We start from the raw sequence: 25546 nt of genomic DNA, 5'->3' as shown, positions 1-25546 counted from the left end.
AGCTGGACGACAGAACACGGATGCTTGTCCATCTTGGAACCGAGCCTGGATCAAAAGCCTATCGACTTCTTGATCCAACCAGTCGGAAAATAGTTGTAAGCCGCGATGTGGTATTTGATGAAGAACGAGGATGGAAGTGGGACGAAACAGAGAAGACTTCAAGCAACGGGTCTAGTGCGTTGAGCTTTAATTACTACCTTGGTGATCAAGGTACACGAGTAAATACAGAGGGAGTTGAGGAAAATAAAGATAACACTCAAGAAGCAAAAGAAGAAGAGGTTGGTAACGAAGCAGATACAGAGGATTTGCCAATGGAGCTGAGGCGCTCCACAAGAACGAGCAGGTTGCCAAGTTACCTTGAGGACTATGAACTTCTGTGTGAAGAAGATGACTTTGAGACGTTATGCGAAGCCGAGTGTGAACATCTTTTGCTTCTTGTCAACGAAGAGCCATGGAACTATGAGGAAGCAAGCGAATTGAAAGTATGGAGAGATGCATGTGATGATGAAATCAAGTCTATCGAGAAGAACAAAACTTGGAGTCTAGGAGATCTTCCTCCAAATTGTAAAGCAATAGGATTAAAGTGGGTGTTTAAAGTTAAAAGAAACTCTGATGGAAGCATAAACAAATACAAAGCAAGACTTGTGGCTAAGGGATATATACAAAAGCATGGTATTGACTTCGACGAGGTGTTTGCTCCAGTTGCGCGTATTGAAACTGTGCGTTTGATCATCGGAATGGCTGCATCACGTGGCTGGCAACTTCATCATCTCGACGTCAAGACGGCTTTTCTTCACGGCGAGTTAAAAGAAGAGGTCTATGTTTCACAACCTGAAGGTTACATAATCAAAGGGAGTGAAACTAAGGTCTACAAATTAAAGAAGGCATTATATGGCTTAAGACAAGCCCCAAGGGCATGGAATGAGAAATTAAATGCAGTACTGCGAGATCTAAGGTTTGTGCGATGTCTAAAGGAACCATCCTTATACCGAAAAGAAAATAAGGAGCATCTGTTGGTCGTGGCAGTTTATGTTGATGATCTACTCGTGACTGGTTCAAGCTTGGAGATGATACTAGAGTTTAAGAGAGATATGGCGACAAGATTTGAGATGAGTGATCTCGGTCGACTAAGTTATTATCTTGGCATAGAAGTTTCACAGCGAGAAGGAAGTATTGTGCTAAGCCAAGAAAGATATGCTACAAAGATACTTGAGACCGCCGGAATGAAAGGATGTAACGCAGTGCATATACCGATGGATGCAGGCTTAAAGTTGTGTAGAGCCGATGACGAACGTGGCGTTGATGCAACCGACTACAGGAGGAACATCGGCTGTTTAAGATACTTGATACATACAAGGCCTGATCTGGCGTATAGTGTTGGAGTGTTAAGCAGGTATATGCACGCTCCAAAGGAATCTCACAAGGCTGCACTAAAACAAGTGCTCCGGTATCTACAAGGAACTTTGACGTATGGTCTCGAGTTTGGATCTAAGTCGCAGGAAGGTTTGATAGGCTACAGCGATAGTAGCTATAATGCTGATCCAGATGATGGCAAGAGTACAACAGGTCATATTTTCTATCTTGGTGGCAATCCGATTACATGGTGTTCTCAGAAGCAAGAGATTGTTGCATTGTCATCATGTGAAGCTGAGTTTATGGCGGCAACAGAGACAGCCAAACAAGCAATTTGGTTACAGGATCTACTTGAGGAGAGCATTGGACGTGTGGGCAACAAAGTGATGATACGAATAGACAATAAATCTGCTATAGCCTTGACCAAGAATCCAGTTTTTCATGGTCGCAGCAAGCATATACATTCGAGGTTTCATTTTATAAGAGAATGCATTGAAAAGAACATGGTGAGCGTGGAGCATATTGCAGGAGTTAAGCAAAAGGCTGATATACTTACTAAAGCACTCGGGAGAATTAAATTTAAGGAGATGAGAGACTTGATTGGGATTCAAGATGTTTCAAATGGAGACTTCAAGATCAAGGGGGTGAATGTTGAAGTGAACTTGAAGTAGCTTAGGAAACAAGCTACCACTTTCCTATGAGATTAGGAAAGTCATATGTTAGAGTTATCTATAAGAGTAGTTTCCTAATGAGTTTAGGAACTTAAGATTTATATATAAGGATATGCAAGAGTGTTGCATAACTTATGTGTGTGTTGAGAGCTTTAGTTTTGAGTTATTTTCTAAAGCATTGAGTGATTAATAAAGTGTGAGTTTGAGAGCTTGATTCAATAAATAAATTTCGGATAATGTTTTTTGGGGGTTTTCTATCAAGGAAAAGGAAACAATTGTAATATTTTTGTTAAACGAAGAGTACTAGGATTGGAGTATTAAACTTGAAACAATACAAATAGAACACATCCACCAAAAACATCCAAGCACAAAGTCTATACCAACACTTTGACCAAATGTCTGGTTGACACGTATACTTGTCTGCTACATCAGCAACATCTTTAACAACACTGTCTCATCATTTTTATTTATTCAAAAAAAAAAGAAGACCATATCAATATCAATTCTTCCTCTTCTGGGAACATTATATTAAATTATAATTTTAAAAATCCTTCTCTATATATATACACACACGTTCAAATCATTAATCACATCTTTACATCAAAATCTTAGAGAAAGAGAATAGTCAGAAAAAAAAAATGGGAAGAAGAAGAAGCTCACCGTCTTCATCGATAGAAAGTAGCTGCAAAAGCAACCCATTTGGTGTCTCTTCGAGTAATACTCGGAACCTAAGCACGGACCTGAGGCTCGGACTTAGCTTCGGATCATCGTCCGGACAGTATTACAACGGTGGAGAAAATCATGATGAATATGGAGTCGTTGCGGCTGATCATAAAATGATCATTGAAGAAGAAGATCAAAACGAGTGTAATAGTCTCGGAAACTTCTACGTGAAGGTGTTCCTATTGGAAGAAAAATCGATCTATTTTCTCTTAATGGATACCATGATTTGATCACAACTCTCGATTACATGTTCAACGCCTCAATCCTATGTAAGAATTTACTCACATATATTTATATATCTTTTTTTTATCTATATTTATATATCTTTGCATGTCACCAATATCTTATATATATGAATATAACGCACTCAAAATAATTATACATATCTCGTTTATGTTTTGGCTCTTTTTTTGCTAAAGAATATGATATCTTTAGTCTTCTCACGCTAGACAAGAACATCCTATAAATCTCTTTCACTCTTTGTAACCATAACATAATAAATATGATGAAAACTGAAACAGGGGCTGAAGAAGAAGATATGTGTAGCGAGAAGAGTCATGTGCTAACGTACGCAGACAAGGAAGGTGACTGGATAATGGTTGGAGATGTTCCTTGGGAGTAAGTACTTTTCTAATTTATTATATTTAATCTTTTTAATATATTTAATCTTTAATTAAACACATTGCAATTTTGATTAATGACTATATAATGATGTAGAAGTCTAATGGGGTTTAATTGATTATTCTATAGGATGTTCTTGTCTAGCGTGAGAAGACTAAAAATCTCAAGAACGTATCACTACTGATATAAAAAGTAAAGCAAAGATGGAATCTAGGATTTGACCAATACAGTGTGGGAAGAAAGTTTTGTCATGATGTAAATCACTTGTTTGTCGGAGATTTATTCAAAATTTTGTTTTTAGTTTGTTACTTAATGTTAGTATTATTCGGTTGTAACTTGTAAGGATGAAAAAAAAATCAGATCCTTTTCAAGAATATTTATGTTTTGTTGTTTTTTTTTTAATTTGAGAAAATTACTAGCTAGCCTATGTATAATAAAACTAAATTTTATATGAATTGAACTCATACATGAAAACTAACTATACAATTGAAGATTACTACATACTTATATATTTTTCTAAGTTTTGATATGAACTTTTAATACAACTTTCAAGTTTAAGATTCAACTTTACTTACTAGACTTCCACACGTGAGCTACAATTAGGGATATTAAATTCGGTAAAACAGAAACAAAATAGAAAATTGATTAGAATTTGCTAATATTCGTATAAACTTTTTTTTTGTTTTGATAATTAGTTTAATATCGTATAAACTGAATAGATGTTGTTTAAGAAACCACAATATATGAATATGTTCCGGTATAAACAAAAAATCGTTTAACTAAAATATATTGGTATACTTATATGTAAATTTTATAATAAAATTAATAATGAATACATAATTTATTTTATTAATATGATATTCATATTTAAGACATTGATTTTAATAATTTGTTATTTTTCTAAGTTAAAAGGGTTATTTTGTTTTTTCCCATTTTTCATCAAATCAAATAAAACATATACTTTTTCTTGTTATATATTTGTACTAAAATATATTTATTTATTAATATTATGAAATTACTATTTTCTTATTTTATTTTTAATAGTTAAAAAACAGAAAATATTATATTTAAAAATTTCCGTACAAAATAGATATTTAAGTTTTAATAAATATTTCTAATCATATAAAATAAAATTTGTTCTAAAAGGTAATTATAGTTATGGTTTGGGTATAAACCGAAAATCAATTATTTATAAACTGAAATATCTAAAAACCAAAAAACACTAAAACCGAACAAAAGTCAGAATCAAACACCTCTAGCCGCAATTCAAAAGAAATTAAATCTTGGATTCCAATATTCAAAACTAATATAATAATTGAATAATTACATTATACTAATAAATAAATACATTATACTCTTCTATGGTTCATAAATCTTTAATACAGTGCTAGTATATGTTTATTAACGGATCTGTAATCAAATTTCTCTTTATGTTTCAGTTGAGGTTTTCACATAGTTTGAATCAACCTCGTTGAATATTTTCTGGTATAATACTAGTTTACGTTAACTTTCACCTGTCTTCAAATTTGAGTTTTTTTTTTTGATCAAATACTGATAACTAGAGTTTGTTCTTTTTTGGAATTTGAATTTTTTTATAAAAAAATTTGTTAACAACACAAAAATACAATCTCAACAGACTATATCGGAGATATACAATTGTTCTTCTCAGCAAAGCATTAAAAAAACACATACAAAATAGGGAAATTGCACTCTGTAGCTACAGAGGCGGCCTTGGACAGAAGCGGGAGAAGCTGGTGCTTCCGGCCGCCACTAAATTATCAATAATACCAGCCACAAATTTAAATAAATAATTCAATAGGTCAACTGGTAAAACATATTTTTAGTGCAGAGGAGGTGAGGAGTTCAACCTAACCTATTGACATTATTTAAATTTCCTTTTTCTTCTTATAAAGCTAAATATAAATAGGTCACACTTTTAAGATTTACTTCCAGCCCATTAATTAGTAGGACCGGCTCTATGTAGCTACCATAAATATTATAATTTATTCCTTAGCCAATATTCAATTTGTTCTTCTTTGATATAGTATAGTACTTCCCAAGTATATAGTATTATATGCTATTGATAGTTTCGTTCTATGCTCCGTATGATATCTTTTCAGATTGGTTTTCTTTTGCAGGTTGTCATGTAAGAATTAAGCCTTCCAGGCAGAATGTTTGAAACTGGATTTGAACCAACTGGAAAGAAATGAATATTGTACACAACTCTTTGGAACGACGAAAATTAGACATGAAATGGTTAGTATGTTGACCAATATTGACTACTTCCTTAAGTATCCATAGGGTCGGGAGTCGTTTATTCTCATAGTAAAGATTGCAAAAGCTCAGGGTGTTGAGCAGTATGTTATGGACACGATGATTATTCGCACGAAGGAAAATTAACTTGTGTTACTATTCCATACACAAATTCCTGTTCTATTCTATATAGACAAATAGAACAGATATGTACATAATATATGTAGCATAATATGTATTATGTTTGTTGTTACCCCACTTGTAATTACATGAGCATTCAGTTAACCACACCCATAACAAATGTAAACTTCACACAAATTTGTTTTGTCCTATTTATAATGATTATATTTTATAGTTAAAAGTAGAATATTACAATGAATGATCTATATGTATAGTTTAATATTACATAATATTATGTACTGTTTTCAAGATTTTGTTATTTGGATTTAGGGTTTATATTTGGATTTTAAATTTAGTGATTAGAGTTTAGGGTTTAGTATTTAGAAGTTGGGGGATAAGATTGAGATTATCATTAACTCCATTCATGCAATCATAGATATTTCATAATTTCAATTTTATGTACTATGCTATTTATTTTGTTATATTGTATTTGAGATTTATGGTTTATATTTTGGTTTATGGTTTATACTTGGATTTAGGATTTAGTGATTATGGTTTAGGGTTTATTTTTCTCACTGCGCACAAACTTGCAATTAAAAAAAATGAAAGAAGGAACAAACGAAAACATCACTTTTGAAAAGCGAAATTTCATAGAAAAATAGTAAGGAAAATTTGAAGATTTCTCGACAACAACGCAAACTGCGTGCTGCCCTCAATGGTCAACTTATCAAGAAAGCAGCCATGGTGACCTACTTAAACCCCTTAATTACTCCAGATTATCCTTTTCTACCCAAACCAATCAGAGATATGCTTCGGGAAGATACTCTCTTCAAAAGAATCACAACTAATCTCTGTGAATAGTCTCTAACATTTGAGCATCTCCATGGAGCTTTCTTCGAGTTCTTCTTTATTAGGGATTATTCTTCACCGTAATATAGTAACATTAAGGAACATATATTCTTAAATTCATCTAATTCTATACATTCACTAAGACCCGCAACACCAATACCTTCACCATCAACATTCTCAAACGTGACTCTCTATATAGCCGGACGTGCTGTAGGATCAAATCTCATGATGTTCACCATACTTACCAGTGCACCTGATAGCTTTCTGCACATTATCTAGCTTCACGTTTGATACATGAACGTTTCTAACGTACCCTCCTCTTCCAGGAGAAGTCTTGATTCTGATTCCTGTATTGGAGTTGAATAGAGGTAAGATTACACCTCCTGACATATAAGTTGTCCCCTCTGGTCACTGCTAACCGGTAGTTTCTGATATATTGCACCTGAGAGTTATATTATATGGCTCCCCATCGAAACCAAATTAAAAACAGAAGCGAAATCTATTTGAAAACCAAACAAAAATTAAAAGAAACACATCAAACATTATTTTTATCAACGGGCGTTAGATGTGTATTTGGTTTATATTTTATCAAACTAGCTAGTACATATTTTTTTGAAGAAAACTAGCTAGTACATGTTTACACATAAATTGTAGATAAATATATTGGTTTGTTTGTTTTTACGAAGTTTTATCTATCAATCATATTATTTAGTTCATATTGTAACAGAAAAAGGATAGGGATATATATACACACAACAAAATGGTTAGAAGAAATTCATTATTTAGGATAAAAAGGGTAAAACAACTGAAACAACATTAGTTTTTTTTTTTTTTTTGCACGTGAAACAAAAGCAATCTTATACAAACTTCATCCCACAATGTCTAGAACCCCTATATTGTATAATAATATCAAAAAGAGCCCTGGTCCCCAGAGACGAGGTCGTATATCGTTACCTCTTTACATTATCACATACTGTTTTATTCGTTAATATTTGTTTGTTTGTTTTCTTACAATCCAAGCTGGACAGGCACGTTGGCTTCTTGAATCCAGTTAACCGGAGTCAACCATTTAGCGACGGTGAAACCTTCAACCTCAGCCGCAGACTTAGCGATCTTGGCCCAAGGAACCCTAGCAGCAGTGTTAGCTCCTGGTCCACGGTTATTGAACTCAATGTATTTAGCGGTTTTGTGGTTAGCTTCTCCTTTCCATTCGGACCATCCTTCTGGCTTAATCACATCACTAATCTCAGTTCCAATAATTACGGTGGTGGAAAATTTCTTCCACGGCCGTCCTAGGTACGATTTGGTGGTTAGCTTTTCAGCTTCGAGGTCTTTGTCCGCCATGATACGGCAGTTCTGAAGAACGATACCGATCTTGACTGCTGCACCTTTCTCGTTACCGTCGGCTGTAACGTAATGGGCCTGTCCCTGGCTACCCTTTCGGATGAGGATTAGAGAGTTTTGGATCACGGTCGCGGACTTTCCGAAGATGAAATCGACTGTACCGGACACAACAATGTTCCTGTAGAACTGACGTCCGTTGTTGACGTAGAGTGTGTCTTGGAAAGCGTCAAATCTACAGTTGAATATGACTGCACGGTCTCCGTTCACACGGAATGCAACCGCTTGGTGTCCTAATGGACCAGCAGTGTTCTGGAATCCGATCCATTTCGCCATGAATCCCTCAGATTCAACCTCTGCATGCATGCAAATAAGTATAATTAGATATCAACATTATTTAGCAATGCAATATATAGTAATATCGGTTCTAGCTGGCATAACCAAATGAAAACATTTTCAACCAAAATCTCAAGCTTGGTTTTGAATATAGTTAGATCAATAATAGATGTTATAGTTTAAATGAGAGACTTACGAACGGTGGCACTGAGTGAAGTAGTGGTTTTGCTAAGTGCAACACTTTTGTCAAAAGTAATGATGGTTTTTGTAGCACCATCACCAAACATGAAAATGTTGTTCTTCTTCTTAGGGATTCTGACCATTTCCTTGTAGACACCAGCCTTGATATGGATAATGCAACGTCCAGGGTTTTTCTCCGGGCAAGCGTTAACTGCTTCGGAAATTGTCTTAAAGTTTCCACTTCCATCCTTAGCCACCACATGAGTCGCCTTGATTTTACCGCCACCACCGCCTCCTTCACCGATACCATCATCACCACCACGTCCCACCTGAGCCATAAGCTTCCTGTCTTTGCCAGAAAGCCATGTAGGTAGTCCCTTTGCGTCGATGTCTTCAAGAAGACGACGCCCAGGAGCTCCAGTTCCTCCCATATCATCGACCTTGACACCCATTTGGGACATAGCGGTGACAACAGAATGGAAGATATCGATAGCGTTACTGGTCAAAACTTTGGAGTTAGAGATTCCTTCACCCATGATTTTTCTTAATTCCTCTTCTTCAATGTCATCAAGACAATCGGTTTGGTAATTGAAAACTCCAGTTAACCATTGTTTAAGCTGGTCAATCTTACTTCCGCTCTGCTGAAGATCTTCACCCATTTCTTCAACAATGGTCTCAAGATCCTCAAGGGCGTATGTCAACACTCTCTTGCAGTACTCAAGAACGGCCTTGCTAGTCTCGTTCATGTTTTTCCCCAGGCCTTCTTCGGTTGTAGCCGTGAAGTTTGAGGATCTTGTGATGGCGTCTTTTGTAGCCAACATGAAGGCTTTGATAAGCTTGCTTGGATCATCGCTTTTGACTGGTTCAAGAGTTTTTGCGCATGAGCCTTGGTCTGTGGTTGTCTGACATATTGTCTGAACTGCTTTCTGATGCGAGTTCAGAGTCTTTTCGCCACCTGCATCACCACCTTTATGAACAAAGGTGACAACTCCTATAGCAACACCCACCACCAGAAGGATGGATGCCACAGATATAACAATTTTTCCAACTGCCATTTTTTAATATATTGTCCCCTTTTTATTATTTTTGTGTTTTTTTCTCTCCCTCCGGGTTTATTCAGGAGGTAGATAGGAGAGGAAGGGGATTTATTGAAACAAAGCCCGGTGGATTGTTAATGGTGCACTGAGGGGAGATTCTTATAGGAGTTGTATTTTCTAAAATTAGGGCTTGCATGAGCTTTGCATGGATGGAGAGATTTTAGGCCGTTGAATGGCTACAAGTTCTCTAGTCTAATATTAGCTTTGAGATTAAAAATTAGCCACCACAAGATTATTTGATTATGTCCTGATCAAGAGGTGTAATTTTGATTACTAAAATAAAAATCTATTTTAAGGATGAAAAATGGTGACAAAAAAAAGATGAATAGAAATAGTGAATTCCTTAAAATTCTTTATAATTTACATTATTTACATAGAATATTTGTTACCCGTAATTCATTTATATTCCTTAACATTTAAGGAATAATAGACTACAATTATTTCTTATCAAATTATGAGAGGAAAATATTTTTCTCTTATTTTATTTCTCTTCATTCTTTTTTATCTTATTCCACGTATTCTTTTAATGTTACCAATTGGAGTCTTAGTTTAATATAGTCTTAATAATAACAACTATTAATACGATAAAAAGCTCCCAGACACAAATTTCGAGAGTTACTGTTCCTAGTTGACTTTGTGAGATCTCCACCGCTCCCCCGCCGTATCTACCGTTGGAAAGTGACGCTTGTTAACCGGAACCCTTCCCGGAGAGCTCAATTTCTCCCCTCCGCTCCGCTCGATCAAGACTTACACTTCTACGGTACCAGCTGGGTGAACAAATGAACGAGATGACGTAGATCTAACGAATGAAGAAGAGTACAGATGAAACAAAAGAAACAGCTTTTACCTTTTTGGGTGGAGAGCATGGTTCCAGTTTTCCTCTAGATACTCTCTTTACTGTCTTGTGTAGTTTCTTACCTTGTCATTAAGGTTTTACCGAAGGTTTCGGATCTACCGTTTCAACATTTACTACGGTCATTTGTTACCAAAAATCTCTCTCTCTTCAGTATAAATGGCTCACAGATTGTCGAGAGGAGAAAAAGGAAAATGGATTCAAGATCAGCCAAAACAGGCTAAGCGACCACCAGTGATAATCCTGGCTTCAAATAACTACGCTCTAATTGAAGAACATAAGTTGACTCTCATTGGGAGAGTAACTAACCCGGCGATTCAAAAGACAAAAGCACTGGTGGACTTCTTCCTTAACCATTGGAATGTTGCGGGTCAGATTACTGGTAAAGCTCTGGGGCCTTACCTGTTCCAGTTCAAGTTCGAAACTAAGAGAGATCTCCAGCTCATCCTCTCAAAAGGCCCTTACCACTTCAAAAGATGGATGCTGATCCTCCAGAGGTGGGAGCCAATTGTCTCCGACAACTTCCCTTCTCTAATCCCGTTCTGGATCTCTGTTCACAGTATACCACTCCATTACTGGACGGAAGATGCATTGAAAGCAATTGGAAAGGTACTTGGACCAGTAGAGGATTGGGATGTTGATAGAGGAAGAGTTCGGGTTTCCATAAATGGATTGAAACCTCTTGAGATGAAACATGATATCAGCTTACCTTCGGGCGAGATAAAAGAAGTAGAGCTCGAATATGAAAACCTTGAGAAACATTGTTTCCATTGTCTCTCCCTGACTCATGAAGGTGATGCGTGTCCAACGTTTCCCAGGAAGGAAAACAGAGATGGGAGAGAAACCCGTCTGGGAATTTCTCAAAACCGTACTCTTGAAAGACTAGAGGCAGATAGAAGAAGGAAAGATGAGAAGAAAGGCTCCAGGAATCTGAACTGGAACCCGAGCGAAAACTTTGCTTCCTCAACTCGTTGGAAAAACGAAGAACATAAAGATTCGTCTTGGAGAAGTGAATCAAACCCTCCTTATGATTATGGCATCAGAAGAGACCCCCATAGGAGGTATGAGTCTTCTCAAACAAACAGGGACCGCCCTGGGAGACCTTCTGCTAGAGAGCGCTTATCCTTCACAAAGGAAAGCGAGGCTGCTACTCACAGAGAAAACCACTCCAAAAGCTACACATCTGCACTAAGAACAGAATGAAGACCGGTTATAGCAGGAGCAAAATCATCTACTCCTCAGCGATTAAGCCACTCACAAGCGACTCATACACCTTCCCCACGACCTCAGCGGGAAGGTCCTTCTATTCAGCTTGTCACCCCAGTTGCAAACCAAAGATCTGAAGATAGGGGAAATCACTCTAGTGAAAGAAGATCTGCTTTGGAGAGATTATCGCATCCAGAGGTCAGGATCCCATTACTCCATGATGGATTCGCTAACTCAGCTTCTGGTAGGCTGCAAGAAGTTGATATCCAGTATCTAGAGGACAACCTAAACCACCAGACTTCCGGAGGAAGCTGTAGATCGTCTGGCTCAAAAGATAAGCGGCCAATAGGGGAGGTTGATCAACAAGGCTTTACTGATAGATCTCCTATCCGGTCTCTGAGCGAAGACAGAATCCATGTCTCACTGAGACTTGGCCAAGTGAATAACCCTGAGCCTAACCTAAATGGGACGGGTATGATGGCTCTGCGATCTGCTGATGTGCCAAAACTCGTTGGGAATGCTGAGAAGGGAAAGGGAAAGGCGAGCTTACCCTCAGGCTCAAAGAAGCGGATCGTCAGGAGTCCAACTCAAGGAGTCAGTATTAAGAAAAGAAGAATCACAAAAGGCCAGAACTCTCCTAGACGTAAAGCCTCGACTACTACTGGTCCAGCTAAAGGAACTCAGGGGCCAAAGACTAGAGCTCAACCGCGCACAACCATCATACCAGCTTCGAAGAGAAAAGGATCGGATTTTTGGCCCGGTCCAAATCCTCTTCCTTAGTCAATATGTGCTGGAACTATCAAGGCATCGGGAGCGACTTGACACTTCGATGTCTCAGGGAATTTCGGACCAAAGATTCCCCGGACATCATGTTCCTAATGGAGACTAAGAGGAAAGATGAAGACGTTTTCAAGATGTATAGAGGCACCGAGTTTACTAACCACTTCACAATACCACCTGTGGGTCTTAGTGGTGGTCTAGCCTTGTCTTGGAAAGATAATGTTGATGTAGAAATCCTAGTTCCCTCAGCGAATGTAATCGATACAAAGGTCACTTATAAATTTATAATGATAAATCCTTTTTTGTATTGTACATCTATGGTGTTCCCCAACCTGAGCATAGAGCCAAATTCTGGGAGGAACTCTCCACCATAGGAGCGCAAAGAGATGGAGCTTGGCTACTAACCGGTGATTTCAACGACCTTCTAGATAATTCTGAAAAAGTGGGAGGACCAGCTAGATGGGAAGGTTCGTTTGTCTCATTCCGGAATTTTGTTGCACAAAACGTTCTATGGGACCTTCAGTTCTCGGGTAACTCTCTATCTTGCAGAGGTACTAGATACTCTCATTTTATCCAGTCCCGGTTAGATCGAGCCATGGCGAACTTAGACTGGATGGAGATGTTCCCGGCAGCAAGAAGTGAGTACTTGAGCTTCGAAGGTTCCGATCACAAACCTATCCTCGTTCACTTTGATCTTAACCTGAAGAAAAAGAAAGGTGTTTTCCGTTATGATAGACGATTGAGTGATAAACCTGAGGTGCGTAAACTGGTGGAGGAAACCTGGAATCAGAGCTCTGATTCAGTCCTAACAAAGATCAACACCATCAGAAGAAACCTTATTGAGTGGGTTAAAGACCAAGCTTCTAACAGCAAAGTTGAGCTGATCAAGAACCAGATGTTACTGGAACAAGCTCTGTCGGATCCCGCACCGAACCAAGAGAGAATAAAAGAGATCCATGAAACTTTGACAAATGCGTATGCGGAAGAGGAAGCCTTTTGGAGACAACGTAGCCGCATTCAGTGGCTAAACGAAGGAGATAAAAACTCCATATTCTTCCATGCAGTGACAAGAGGGAGAAGGGCTAGGAATAAATTCTCAGTTGTGGAAAATGAGGATGGCCAAGCTTTCTATGAGGAAGAACAGATCGTGAATGTTTTTGGTCTCTTCTATCAGAAGCTCTTCACCTCAGGAAACACAGAAGCAGAGGAGGTGGTACGGGAGGCAATAAAACCTGTGATCACAGAGGAGGCAAATCAAATCCTGATAGCGATCCCGGAATTTGAAGAAGTCAAAGCTGCTGTCTTCTCTATCCACTCCGATAAAGCCCCGGGACCCGATGGTTTCTCAGCTGGGTTTTATCAATCATTTTGGGATGTGATAGGAGAAGATGTATACTGTGACATACGGAGTTTTTTTGAAACAAGCCATCTGCAACCGAGACAAAATGAGACTCATTTACGGCTTATTCCGAAGATCCTAAGTGCGAAGAGGGTATCTGACTACCGCCCCATTGCCCTCTGTAACACCCACTACAAGATAATCGCCAAAGTTTTGACTAGGCGGCTGCAACCTAATTCATTCCATTATCTCCCTGTCTCAGTCGGCATTTGTGCCAGGCCGGTCGATCTCAGATAACGTACTTATCACTCACAAGATCTTGCATTACCTTCGACAGTCGGGAGCGAAGAAGCATGTTTCAATGGCGGTAAAAACTGACATGAGCAAAGCGTACGATATGATTGAATGGAACTTCCTGCGAGCGGTTCTTACCAGATTTGGCTTTCATGCTACTTGGATCTCTTGGCTCATGAAATGCGTCTCATCAGTCTCATACTCTTTCCTCATAAACGGAGGCCCGCAAGGGAATGTCCTCCCTTCGAGGGGACTTAGACAAGGCGATCCACTCTCACCTTACCTCTTCATATTATGTACAGAGGTATTATCCGGACTGTGCCAACAAGCCATGCGATCTGGTACTCTCCCCGGAGTGAAGGTTGCGAGAAACTGTCCACCCATTAATCACCTTATATTCGCCGATGATACGATGTTTTTTAGTAAATCCAATGCCTCAAGCTGTGCGACACTGGTATCTATTCTCAGTAGATATGAGTTAGCCTCGGGACAGAGTATCAATCGAGCGAAATCGTCGATCACCTTCTCCTCAAAAACGAATCAAGCGGCCAAAGATAGGGCTAAAGGAGAGCTGAACATAAGCAACGAAGGTGGTATTGGGAAGTACCTAGGCCTACCGGAGCACTTTGGAAGGAAAAAAAGAGATATCTTTGCTAGTATCGTGTATAAAATCAAGCAAAGAGCCCACAGCTGGACTGCTAGATTTCTATCGGGGGCTGGAAAAGTGGTATTGCTCAAGGCAGTCTTAGCAGCGATGCCATCCTATGCGATGTCGTGTTTTAAGTTACCGAAGTCACTATGTAAGCAAATCCAAAGTGTTCTTACCCGTTTTTGGTGGGATGTAAAGCCGGAGATCCGCAAGATGTGTTGGGTTTCATGGGACAAGCTAACGCTCCCAAAAGGAGCCGGTGGGCTAGGATTTAAGGAAATCAAAACTTTCAATGACGCCCTCCTCGCAAAGCACTCTTGGCGACTCTTGAAGAACCCAAACTCCCTGCTGGGACAAACGCTTCTGAAAAAGTACTGTCGTACTGAAAACATCCTTGAATGCTCCGCTCCAAATTCTGCTTCGCATGGTTGGAGAGGTATCCTCGCGGGATGTGATCTCTTGAAGCAAGGGCTCGGCTGGGTAATTGGTGACGGTCACTCGGTCAGTGTGTGGAGTGATAACTGGATGTCAACAACACAGCAGCTGTGCCCGATGGGTCCCCCAACTGCCGAGTCCCAAAACATGAAGGTTCAGGAGCTGTTTATCCCTAACTCGATCACATGGGACGTAGGTAAGCACAAAACCTACTTACCTCAGTATGAGGTCATCATCAGGAAAATTGTCCCGAGCTCTCAAAATATGAAAGACGAGTTAGTGTGGCTCTTCGAAAAATCTGGGAACTACTCGTCCAAGACAGGGTACGCAGCGGCAAAACTGAAAAGGGTCATCAAGATTTCAATTGGAGGAAATGTGTCTGGAACGTAGTGTGTTCCCCTAAGATCCGGCAATTCCTTTGGAAAACCAAGCACAACGCCTTGGCGGTAGGTGAATCTCTCCTTAAGCGGGGACTGCACGTTGATGGTTCTTGTAAGCGTTTTGGGGCTAGTGAGTCTGTTCTTCATGTCATGTTCCAATGCCCTTTTGCAAGGAAAGTGTGGGACAGTTGCCCTGCCATGTTCGTTCCTGCACCTTCTGGTATTCAATCCATGGATGATCTCCTAAAAGCTTGTACCAGAATGGTTAATCTTCCCCCGGTGGGAGTGGCTGTTCCACTCTATCCTTGGATGATGTGGGTGCTATGGATAAGTAGAAACCAGTTATGCTTTGAGGATAAGTCTTTTTCGGAAACAGAGGTGCTAGCTAAAGCAATAAAAAATGCCAGGGAATGGCAAGATGCTAAAGCAGGCATAAAGAGTCCCTCTGATTCGCCTAAAGACTGTCAAAGAACTGAAGTACATACTCAACCGCCTTTGCTACCTCAGGTTGATGAAAACGTCTTCTCTTGTTACTCTGATGCAGCGTGGAACAGCTCATCTTGTGCGGGAGGTCTGGGTTGGATTTGCTATAAACCTGATGGAACTACGCTAGTACAGGGCTCGACTTCAGCTGAAGTGGTGGCCTCTGTTATTATGGCAGAAGCATTGGCACTAAAGGCAGCGATGGAAGCTGCGATTTCGCATGATGTAAAAGACTTGGTTTGTTTCTCTGATTCAAAAAGTCTCATCTCTCTTATCACAGGAAACAAGTCTGTGGTTGCACTGCAGGGAATTCTCCATGACCTCGGCGTGTTGAGTCTCTCCCTGTCCTCTATTTCTTTTAAATTTGTTAATCGTAACGGTAACCTGGTTGCTGATCGTTTGGCCAAGGAGGCCCTGTTTTTGCTTCAAAACACTCCATTTGGAGTTGTAAACTCTGTTTAAGTTAATGAAGAAGAAGTATGGTTTGATCAAAAAAAAAGTTTAATATAATCTTATTGATTTTAGGATTTGAGAGAAAACTCAAATTGTTTTGGATTATTCATTCCTAACATTGCTGAAAGCATCTTCGAGAGTTTGATCTCATCATTTAAGAAGTTTAAATTATTTGGACACTAGAACAAAACAGGTAGCTAAGAAATTGTGTGAGATTTTGTCTTCATGGCGGTATCCTAGTATTGATTGGTGCACTTTTTTTAGACTATTAATTATGTTCATGTGCATTTTTATGTGTGAAGTTAATTTAATTTTTATATGACGATAAGTAGTGTTGTTAAGAGATTCGAAATGGAATGTCTAATGAAGTGATTGTAAAATAGAAAAACCGAATTCAGAATTTTCGAGGACACTCAGAATTTTTTAAGGAAATATCAAATATGGTTTAGTCTCAGTAAAATGAGCTACCGTACATTGTCAGGATGACATTACACTTGTACATATTTACGTCTAATAGAACGAGCAAGAGGGACATATTAATATAAACATCACCGTGAATCCGTGATTCTTTTTCTCAGTGTACATAAAAGAAAACAATTAGGAAGAGACATGAGGTTATGGCTTTGTATGAAAGTAATTGCGGAAGTAAGAGCACTTCCAAGGGATTCTACCCATTAAAATTCTAAACTTTCATGTTTTAAGAAATTTTGGGTTGGGTTTTCCACAAATAATGGATTTCACTATTACATATGCATATATAATATATGCATACATATACATACACATATATGAAAGTTTAGAATTCCAATAGGTAGAATCCCACATTGGAAGTGCTCTAATACTTTGAGTTTAGGTCAAACACCACAATATAAAAGTTCCAAATTGCTACTCGCTTAGAATTTTTTTTTTTTTTGGTAAAAGATACTCACTTAGAATTTACAATCCATTATAGCGTTAGGGTAATTAAATGTACATACATTATCTAGCTATATTTAGTATTATATTGTATTTAATCAATGAAGCTATAAGTTTGATGAATGTTGACATGCAGATCCCGAAAGCATAAGCAAATATATAGCTCAAACTATGGAGAAACAAATAATAACATCGCCAAATAAATATCTAACAAATAGTAGTTAACAAAAATAAAATATAATATTCCGTTAATATATCCTTTCCTCGAAATCCGTCCATACATGTATAGAACCTGTAACATACAATCATACATGACAGAACCATCTATATATGATTCCATTAGTGATCGTTTTAGGCATTACACGACATTAATTAATAATTACATCTCCATCCTTTAATCAGTAGTAATAAGCCGACAATGGTGGCGGTCGGGGCGAAGTGTCTTCCTCGTTCAGCTTCACCTTAATACCAAAAGTCTTAAAAATAGTATTTAAACCATTGAACACATCATACGAATCACTGCTTAGGTTCTTCCCAACTCCAATCCCAATCTCCATTTCCTTCAACAAACTCTTATCTTCAATATCATCCAAACAAGTCCAATGATACCCCATAATCGACATTAGCGTCTTCTTACACGTGAAATAGTTATGAGCCAACGTCTTTACATCTTTCCCCGCAGCTTTCCAAAACTCGGTGAAATCTTCCAATGCGTATTTCAAGTTTTTCTCGCAGCTGCTGATCGCTGCAGCTGCGGTTGCGTTTGATGTATGTTTTGGTTTGATTTCTGAGAGAAAAGCCACACTATTTTTCACGGAAGATTCAGCCGCAACCGCTAACGCTCGGATCAATTCAATGGGGTCGTTGGTAGGAACGTGTTTAAGGGTTTTGCAGCATAGACTTGTGTTTGTTTGGATTACAGTGCATATTCCCGCGACTGCTTTTGCGTGCGGTGTGAAAAGGTAGTTTGTGCGTTTGGTTGGTGTAGCGGCTGCCGTTGCGGTGGCAGCTACGAAGAGAAACAATAATATATGTATGACTGGAGTGTTCATGATTGTGTTTTTGTATGGACGGAGAAAAAAAAGGATCGGAAGGGAACGGATTGGGAGGAAGAAGAGAGCTTAGGTATAGAGATATTCATGTTGTGCATATTTATAGTCGTCTATATTTGGTAGATATTATTAGATTTTTTATTTATTTTCTAGGTACTTAACGTATCGTAACGAGGGATTTGCGGGTTAATTTCAGGCTAAACAGTTAACGTTTCGAACTAATATGTTTGCTATATTTTAGTTTTACGTTTAATGCAAGTATGGTTTTAACTTGTAAGTGAAGTAGTTTTTTTCTGGTTAAAAAACAAATAAGTGTTATGGGAATTATACCGTTTTGATATTTAATTTAAAGTTTTTTTCGGTAGTTAAAGCAGCTTACCGGAAGAAAGTATGGGAATAACATCCTGACATGTTCCAATAGTCACAAGTGATCAGTGATCATTTTCTTCATATACAGACTTCAAATTTCCCTCATTCAGCGCATTCATTTTATTAATATCAAGAATAACCTATATTAGATTATTTGCTTGGATATTTCTCGATGATTTGCTTGGTTTTAAAGGACTTTTCTTCAGTGGATATTTCACAATCCTCAACCATCAAAATATGATGCTAATCATGGAAATACAGATGTCAGGAGGCATGCCTCAAGTTGTGCATAAGGAGTAAAGATGTTACAGTGTACTCATAACACTTAATTAGTTTGAAATACCACAATCACGCAAGCAACGACTCACTTCTATATTTGTTTTTATTTTCAATAATTCCCACATGTTTTAGATTAATTTAGTGGTCAAAACATTAGGATCACTCTCTTAATTATATGAACACTATATATTATAAACTGTATAAATTAAATATCTTATTAAAGGTGACGGCCAAGAGTTAACACACAACACTAATGTTCTCCTCCCGCAGGTTCGGTCCGAACATTCAACAAAAGATTGAAAAGCATTCACGACAGTTCTCATGTTTGGTCTGAAGCTATCTTCGTATTGTACACACAATGCAGCAACAACTGCAAACTGCATTATCAACAAGAAAAACTATTAAACGTAAATACATTTTGAATCGAGGAATGCTTTTATTTTTCCTCTTTACTTTGTGTCTTAGAATCAATACGACAAGACTAGTTTTGATTTATACCTTAGCAACAGCTTCTGGAGGGTAATCTCCTCCGAGTCCTGAATCAACACACTGCATTACTTAACTACACACAGCTTTGGTGTAGCCTAAGGCAAAAGCATAGTTATAGAATATTTAGTTACATGTTTGTAATGCTAGATAGTTCAAATTTTATATCTTTGATAAAGAGATCAGTATATATTACCCGTGTGACTAAACTTTGCTTGCCTCGAGGCAATGTATGATCAACGGGCTTTCGACCTGTTAGAAGCTCGAGCAATACAACACCGAAGCTGTACACATCACTCTTTGCACTCAGTTGCCCAGTCATTGCATATCTGATCAAAGAGAGAAAAATAACATATGAGAGTGAGCGTGATGAGCAATAGAAGAAGAAGAAGATGACAACAAACTTACTCATCAGGGGCATGATAACTAAAGGTTCCAAGAATTCGACTCGAATGAAGGCGTGCTGCCATATCAGATTCGTTTGAAAGATCAAACTCAGCGATTTTAGCTACACCATCACCAAATATTAGAATATTGCTGGACTTGATGTCACGGTGAACGATATGTGGGTTCGCCTTTTCATGTAAGTACTCAAGCCCTCTTGCTGCACCAGCCACAATACTTACTCGTTGATGCCACGATCGACAAGAGTGGACCTGGCTTTGCTTCTTTCACACCTTTCATCCCTGAAGAAGCATACGATATTATATATATGGTATATAGTAAGGCCATCAGCATGTAACAAGATTTCTTAGAATATTAAATGATTTAAATCAATATAAAACAAAATTACAATTAAATTTTAAACATGAGAAACTCAAACCAATGATGTTATGATAAATTTCTCAAAGATTCTTGAGAGTACTGTTTATTTATTTTTTTGTTCCTCTCTTTTATTTTTGATATTTAATTCAGTAGAAACTCAGGTTCAATTTGATACTACCGGTGAAGACGACCTAAATCAACAAAATCATCCTCTCGACTGAAGTAAAGAGACACCAGTATTTTATTTCTCCATTGTACCATGAAGAATATCATGAAGAGATCAGTTTTGAGCAAACCCGAAGACAAGTATCCTTGAATTCCCATCAACACAGTAACCAAGCAGCTCAACAAAGTTATCATGTTTCAACCTAGAAACTATTGAAACACGCAGGTCCACTTTTCCAAAATTTTAAGAAGTACGTGACATGGTAACTATTTCATCAACAATAAACATAGATTAAATGTATATGTATATATGTACACCAAACCTGGGCAAGGAATTCACTATCAGGCTGTTGGTTAGAATCTAACTTTTTGACTGCTACTGGCTGATCATTCTTTAATACACCGTGATATACTCTTGCATATGACCCTTCACCAACGAGAAAACGTGGTCTGAAATCATTAGTTGCTCTACTTCTATTGGCTGCACCTTCACATCTTGAGCTGCCTGTTGGGCAGTGCGTTTTCCATCATTTCCTTCACATGCATCCATTCAGGAACACAGTTATGAAAGGAAGAAACACGTTTTTGTTTATTTTGAGAGAGAAACCCAAGTTATAACTCAAATACCTCCTGATTGTTTTTTCATATTCTGGCCTCCATAATCAGCATCTCCAACCAGATCATCTTTATGGAAACAACAGAAACAGTTCATTGTTCTTGATCAAGATCAGTATGACGTAATCATATTTTTTAAACAACAAATACTTATATTAAAATTAAATATTCAATAGACTAAAATCGGTTACAATCGGAGAGACACTCGTCGGTAAATTATCATTCTACTCCAATTAAACTAAATGGTAAATTTCTTTTTTGGAATCTTTGAAATTATTATTCTATATCATTTCATTCCAAAAATGTATAGTCTAGTGAAGGCAATTATCATCCAGTTTTTGAATGTAAAGGATGCAAATCTTTTCCTTGATCCAGTTCCTCAAAGCGCCGTTCAAGTCAGGGAACGAGTGGATGAGGTCAAATCTGCAACACTTCTGTACATTATCATTTACAGAGGTAACTTCAGCAAATCTAGCACAAAATCTTTTAAAGATTTCATCATATCTAAATAAATCACGCCAGCTACGTTTCACACCATCTATGAGTAAGAAGGGCAACATTGTCAATTTACTCTTCGCCACGTCATGTAGGATTTCTTAATTTTTAAGTAAATTAACTCTTATATAAACGCTCCGAATCGGTGCTAACCATGAACAGAGAAGACGAGGGGGTCTCAATAGTGGGTTACAATACAAAACCGCCATAGAGAACCAATAAGTCGCAACCTTTCAATAACTTATTTAAGAAAAAACAAATAACCCTTTTTATTTCCTCACGAACTCACTAACCGTCTCTCTGAAAACCTCTTTTCTCTTCAACAACATCAAAAAGAAATGGATTCAAGAAGAAACCGTGACAGGTTATCTACTTTACCGGAACACCTCTTGGTTCCGATTATCTCTAACCTGCCATTTGAGGAAGCCGTGAGGACAAGTGTCCTCTCTAAGCCGTGGAAAAATCTTTATCACGGAACAACCAACGTCTCTTTCAAAGAGTCCGAGTTCGTGAAACGCACCGTTTCAAGCAGTGAAGAATCCTCAAACGAGGCTAGGGCTGCGTTCGTTCGCTATGTGGTTAACTGGGCCTCAAGATTTTCCGGTGACGTCATCCAAAGTTTCGAACTCCGTCTCTCCAAACCATTTGGATTCGAAGCCGAGATCAAGCACTTGATCGAGTTCGCTGTCTCCAAACAAGTCAAGACTCTAGTTCTCGACTTATCCGAACTTTCTTGCGATGCAAGTAACCAAGCGAGACTAGCGGCTCCGTTCCAGTTGCCGGAGTGCGTTTACAATCAAACCACCATCGAGTCGTTGAAGCTATCCGCGTGCGGTTTCGACCCGTCGAGGCTCGCGAACCCGTGCGCATTCAAAAGCGTCTGTTTTGGTTATACCGAACTCGGAAGGATCATGACTTTGCTTTCAAAGTCGCCTCTTCTCGAGAGCCTAACCGTTCGAAACTGCTGGAACGTTAATCTCGAATCGATAACCGGAGATCAGAACCGGTTAAGGGAACTGGTTTTCGAGAATTGCGTTTTCGCTACGGAGTATACTCTCCTCGACTTGCCGAACATTAAAGTCTTCAAGTACATTGGCAGTTTCCATTACTTTCAGTTCTTGGCAGTGAATAGGAGAATGGAAGAAGCGTACTTAGCTTACGGAGCGGAGACGGGCGACGAGATTGGACAATTTTTCTGTGATGTACTTTACGATCTTTTGTCGGCTAGGAAGCTAACGGTGTGTCCTTTTCTCATTAAGGCGATTAAAGATAGTGACGATCCGGTTCGGTTGAAAGCACCGATGGAGACGAGACATTTGGTGATCAATACGGGTCTTGTACCGGACGAGTTCGTTGGGATTAGGCTCATGATCAATAGCTGTCCCGAGTTGGAGATTCTCACTCTCCAGATGTTTCCTTCTGTGCCTGTGGCAAGGTACACTCCTGGATTCAATCCGATGTCGTATTGGGCGTATCAAATTAGTCACAAGTGTTTGAAGAAGACGCTTAAGGTGGTTCAGGTAAGGAATTTCACTGGAAGCATGTACGAGTTGATTTTGTTGAGGTATTTGATTAGGTCGGCTCGTGTGTTGGAGAGGGTCGATCTTTATTTGCCGGTGGGAGCGTCTGAGAGTGAAAAGAGTTCGGTACGTGCGATAATAAGTACACTGGGGGACGAGGGCGTGGCGTCTTCGAAGGTTTTACGGATTCGTCAACTCACTGGTCGAATAAACTGTTGACTGTTGCATGTATTAGAATCGGAATGTTTGTTTAAAATGGGCGTACTGTTGTTGTAGCAAAACATTTGCAAAACCTTGTTTCATCAAAATTTAAAAAGTGTTCTCTTTATTAATACAATGTCAGTTTCTTTGTTAATCTGTTGAACACTTTGGCTTGGCCTCTCACTCATGGCTCTTCCTCACGTTATCTTGTTTTGACTTATGTCCCTAATATACTAGACTATCTTTACAAGCAGTGCGTATTTTAGATAGTAACCGTTTTTTTTTTAGATAGTAACCATTTCAACAACTCCTAAGTCCTAACATCTACACCTTAGATAGACTTTCACCAACACAACACTCATTTTTTTTTAAAAAAACAACACGCATTGTTCTTGGCTTTGTCTAACTAAACAAATGGTAGTTGCATCTTGACTCTATTTGTTGTAGATAAATCACAACTCGACTCTTCTTTGGTTAAACAAACAAATGATTAACCCAAAAGACTTATACCACTTTAACTATCTTCTTCTACGTGCCTCTTTGACTATCTTGTTCTTTTACTTGTGCGGCAAGCTCCCTTGTTCCACTTCCATCTTCTCTTAAGTAAAACAAAATGTGGAGTAGCAAACATGTCAAAAATAATATGAAGAATAAATAAAGAATATATATATAAGCTTTTTACCAAAAAAAAAGAAAGAAAGAATAATTAGTACTGTCGTACATTGAATAAGAAGAATGAAGATTTAGCGATGTAGCCATTGAACCATCACCAGTTTCTGTTGCTACTTGGTCCCAATTGAATGAGCATCAATTCCAGCTAATTTTGATTTGCCTTTTATCAAATTATCAAGACCGGTGGAATTCTTATCTTTCGTTTCACAGCTTCATCTTTTTCATGAGAATACTGTTGTGAGAACTGTATCCTCCTCACTGTGTCAATTAAGTGACCCGCTAATGCTTATTTTGGATCGACATGCACAACTTTTCCTTTGTTTCTCTTGACCTTGAGTCCTTGAGACAAGCTCAGCTTGACCATTCTACGAATTATATATCTGGAAAATAACATTATTGACAAAGATATTATAATAGTTAAACTAATGCTTAACAGTTGGGGATGTAGCTCATATGGTAGAGCGCTCGCTTTGCATGCGAGAGGCACAGGGTTCGATTCCCTGCATTTCCAATTTTCACAATTTTTAATCCTAATTTACCATCCTCCGGCCTATAAATAGAATCAGTGAAAAGCCCAGAATCAAACCCAGTTAGTTTTATTTCTGTAAGGCTAGTTCCGTAAATAAAACAGTCCAAAAACCCTAGAGTGTCCTCTCTTACAAAACAAACCCACTTTCTCACTTTTTGTCTCTTCGTTTCACCTGTTTGTTCACGCCGCCGCAAAAGATGCAGATCTTCGTGAAAACCCTAACGGGTAAAACAATCACCCTCGAGGTCGAGTCCTCCGACACCATCGACAACGTCAAGGCCAAGATCCAAGACAAGGAAGGCATCCCGCCGGACCAGCAGCGGCTGATCTTCGCCGGGAAGCAGCTCGAGGACGGGAGGACCCTCGCCGACTACAACATCCAGAAGGAGTCGACGCTTCACCTCGTCCTCCGCCTCCGCGGTGGCGCGAAGAAGAGGAAGAAGAAGACGTACACCAAGCCCAAGAAGATCAAGCACAAGCACAAGAAGGTGAAGCTCGCGGTGCTCCAGTTCTACAAGGTCGATGGGTCTGGGAAGGTGCAGAGGCTGAGGAAAGAGTGTCCTAACGCCACCTGTGGGGCTGGGACGTTCATGGCGAGTCATTTCGATCGTCATTACTGTGGTAAGTGTGGGCTTACTTACGTTTACCAGAAGGAGGGTGCCGAGGCTTGATCTCTTTGTCTTATCTTTAAGGATTGGTTTTTGGTTTTGGTAATTTCGTAAGCTTATTGTAAGGGATTCGATGTTTGGACATGTTTTGTTCTGGATTGATTAAAGTTATTACATTATGTTACTTATGTTGGTCTTTTAATTAATCTCTGTCGTCGATTATGTTTGAATTTGATAATTGCAAAACAAATTAGAATCTAGATCATTATTTGTGAATTAGCTTGAATCTAAGATTTGTTGACTTCTTCCTCACGTATTCAATCGAATCTATATCGTATTGTAATAATAATCACTATTCACTCTCAGACTCGGTGGATTTTGTTCAGGTATAATGTTGAAAAGTTGTAAGGTTTTAACATTCGTTAATTGAATTATAACATGACTACTGATATAATGCGT

The 25546-nt window shown here is 38.6% G+C and overlaps 6 protein-coding genes, 1 non-coding gene and 1 pseudogene across 7 annotated transcripts; 5 read left to right on the top strand and 3 right to left on the bottom strand.

The window, feature by feature from the left end:
- Positions 1-2082: 2082 nt before the first annotated feature.
- Positions 2083-7430, top strand: LOC103862798 (annotated as a pseudogene).
- LOC103862797 (probable pectinesterase/pectinesterase inhibitor VGDH2) lies at positions 7388-9624 on the bottom strand. Its single transcript, XM_009140489.3, has 2 exons — positions 8464-9624; positions 7388-8287 (listed from the first exon to the last, which is right to left on the bottom strand). Exons 1-2 carry the CDS (start codon positions 9500-9502, stop codon positions 7599-7601), a joined length of 1728 nt encoding a protein of 575 aa, XP_009138737.2. The 5' UTR covers positions 9503-9624; the 3' UTR covers positions 7388-7598.
- Positions 9625-10556: 932 nt separating this feature from the next.
- On the top strand, positions 10557-11600 carry LOC103863289. Its single transcript, XM_033290324.1, has one exon. The coding sequence runs from the start codon at positions 10557-10559 to the stop codon at positions 11598-11600; it is 1044 nt and encodes a 347-aa protein (XP_033146215.1).
- A 5949-nt stretch (positions 11601-17549) lies between these two features.
- Positions 17550-21494, bottom strand: LOC103862796 (probable pectinesterase/pectinesterase inhibitor). The gene has a single exon (XM_033290844.1). It carries the CDS (start codon positions 18381-18383, stop codon positions 17730-17732), a length of 654 nt encoding a protein of 217 aa, XP_033146735.1. The 5' UTR covers positions 18384-21494; the 3' UTR covers positions 17550-17729.
- On the bottom strand, positions 19351-20201 carry LOC103862795 (pto-interacting protein 1). Its single transcript, XM_033290323.1, has 5 exons — positions 20144-20201; positions 19926-20025; positions 19714-19846; positions 19530-19567; positions 19351-19408 (listed from the first exon to the last, which is right to left on the bottom strand). The coding sequence occupies exons 1-5, from the start codon at positions 20199-20201 to the stop codon at positions 19351-19353; spliced, it is 387 nt and encodes a 128-aa protein (XP_033146214.1).
- A 401-nt stretch (positions 21495-21895) lies between the features above and the next one.
- LOC103863288 (F-box protein At3g62230) lies at positions 21896-23296 on the top strand. Its single transcript, XM_009141053.3, has one exon. The coding sequence runs from the start codon at positions 21896-21898 to the stop codon at positions 23294-23296; it is 1401 nt and encodes a 466-aa protein (XP_009139301.2).
- A 1092-nt stretch (positions 23297-24388) lies between these two features.
- TRNAA-UGC lies at positions 24389-24461 on the top strand. The gene has a single exon. It is a non-coding gene; the product is annotated as a tRNA-Ala (tRNA).
- An 86-nt stretch (positions 24462-24547) lies between these two features.
- LOC103862794 (ubiquitin-40S ribosomal protein S27a-3) lies at positions 24548-25317 on the top strand. The gene has a single exon (XM_033290857.1). It carries the CDS (start codon positions 24677-24679, stop codon positions 25148-25150), a length of 474 nt encoding a protein of 157 aa, XP_033146748.1. The 5' UTR covers positions 24548-24676; the 3' UTR covers positions 25151-25317.
- Positions 25318-25546: the final 229 nt, after the last annotated feature.

This window comes from Brassica rapa, chromosome A04, assembly GCF_000309985.2.
Source record: "Brassica rapa cultivar Chiifu-401-42 chromosome A04, CAAS_Brap_v3.01, whole genome shotgun sequence".
In the NCBI taxonomy this organism is placed as follows: Eukaryota; Viridiplantae; Streptophyta; class Magnoliopsida; order Brassicales; family Brassicaceae; genus Brassica; species Brassica rapa.
Note: the sequence above shows the minus strand (reverse complement) of the source record. Positions and strands in the feature narration are given on the sequence as shown.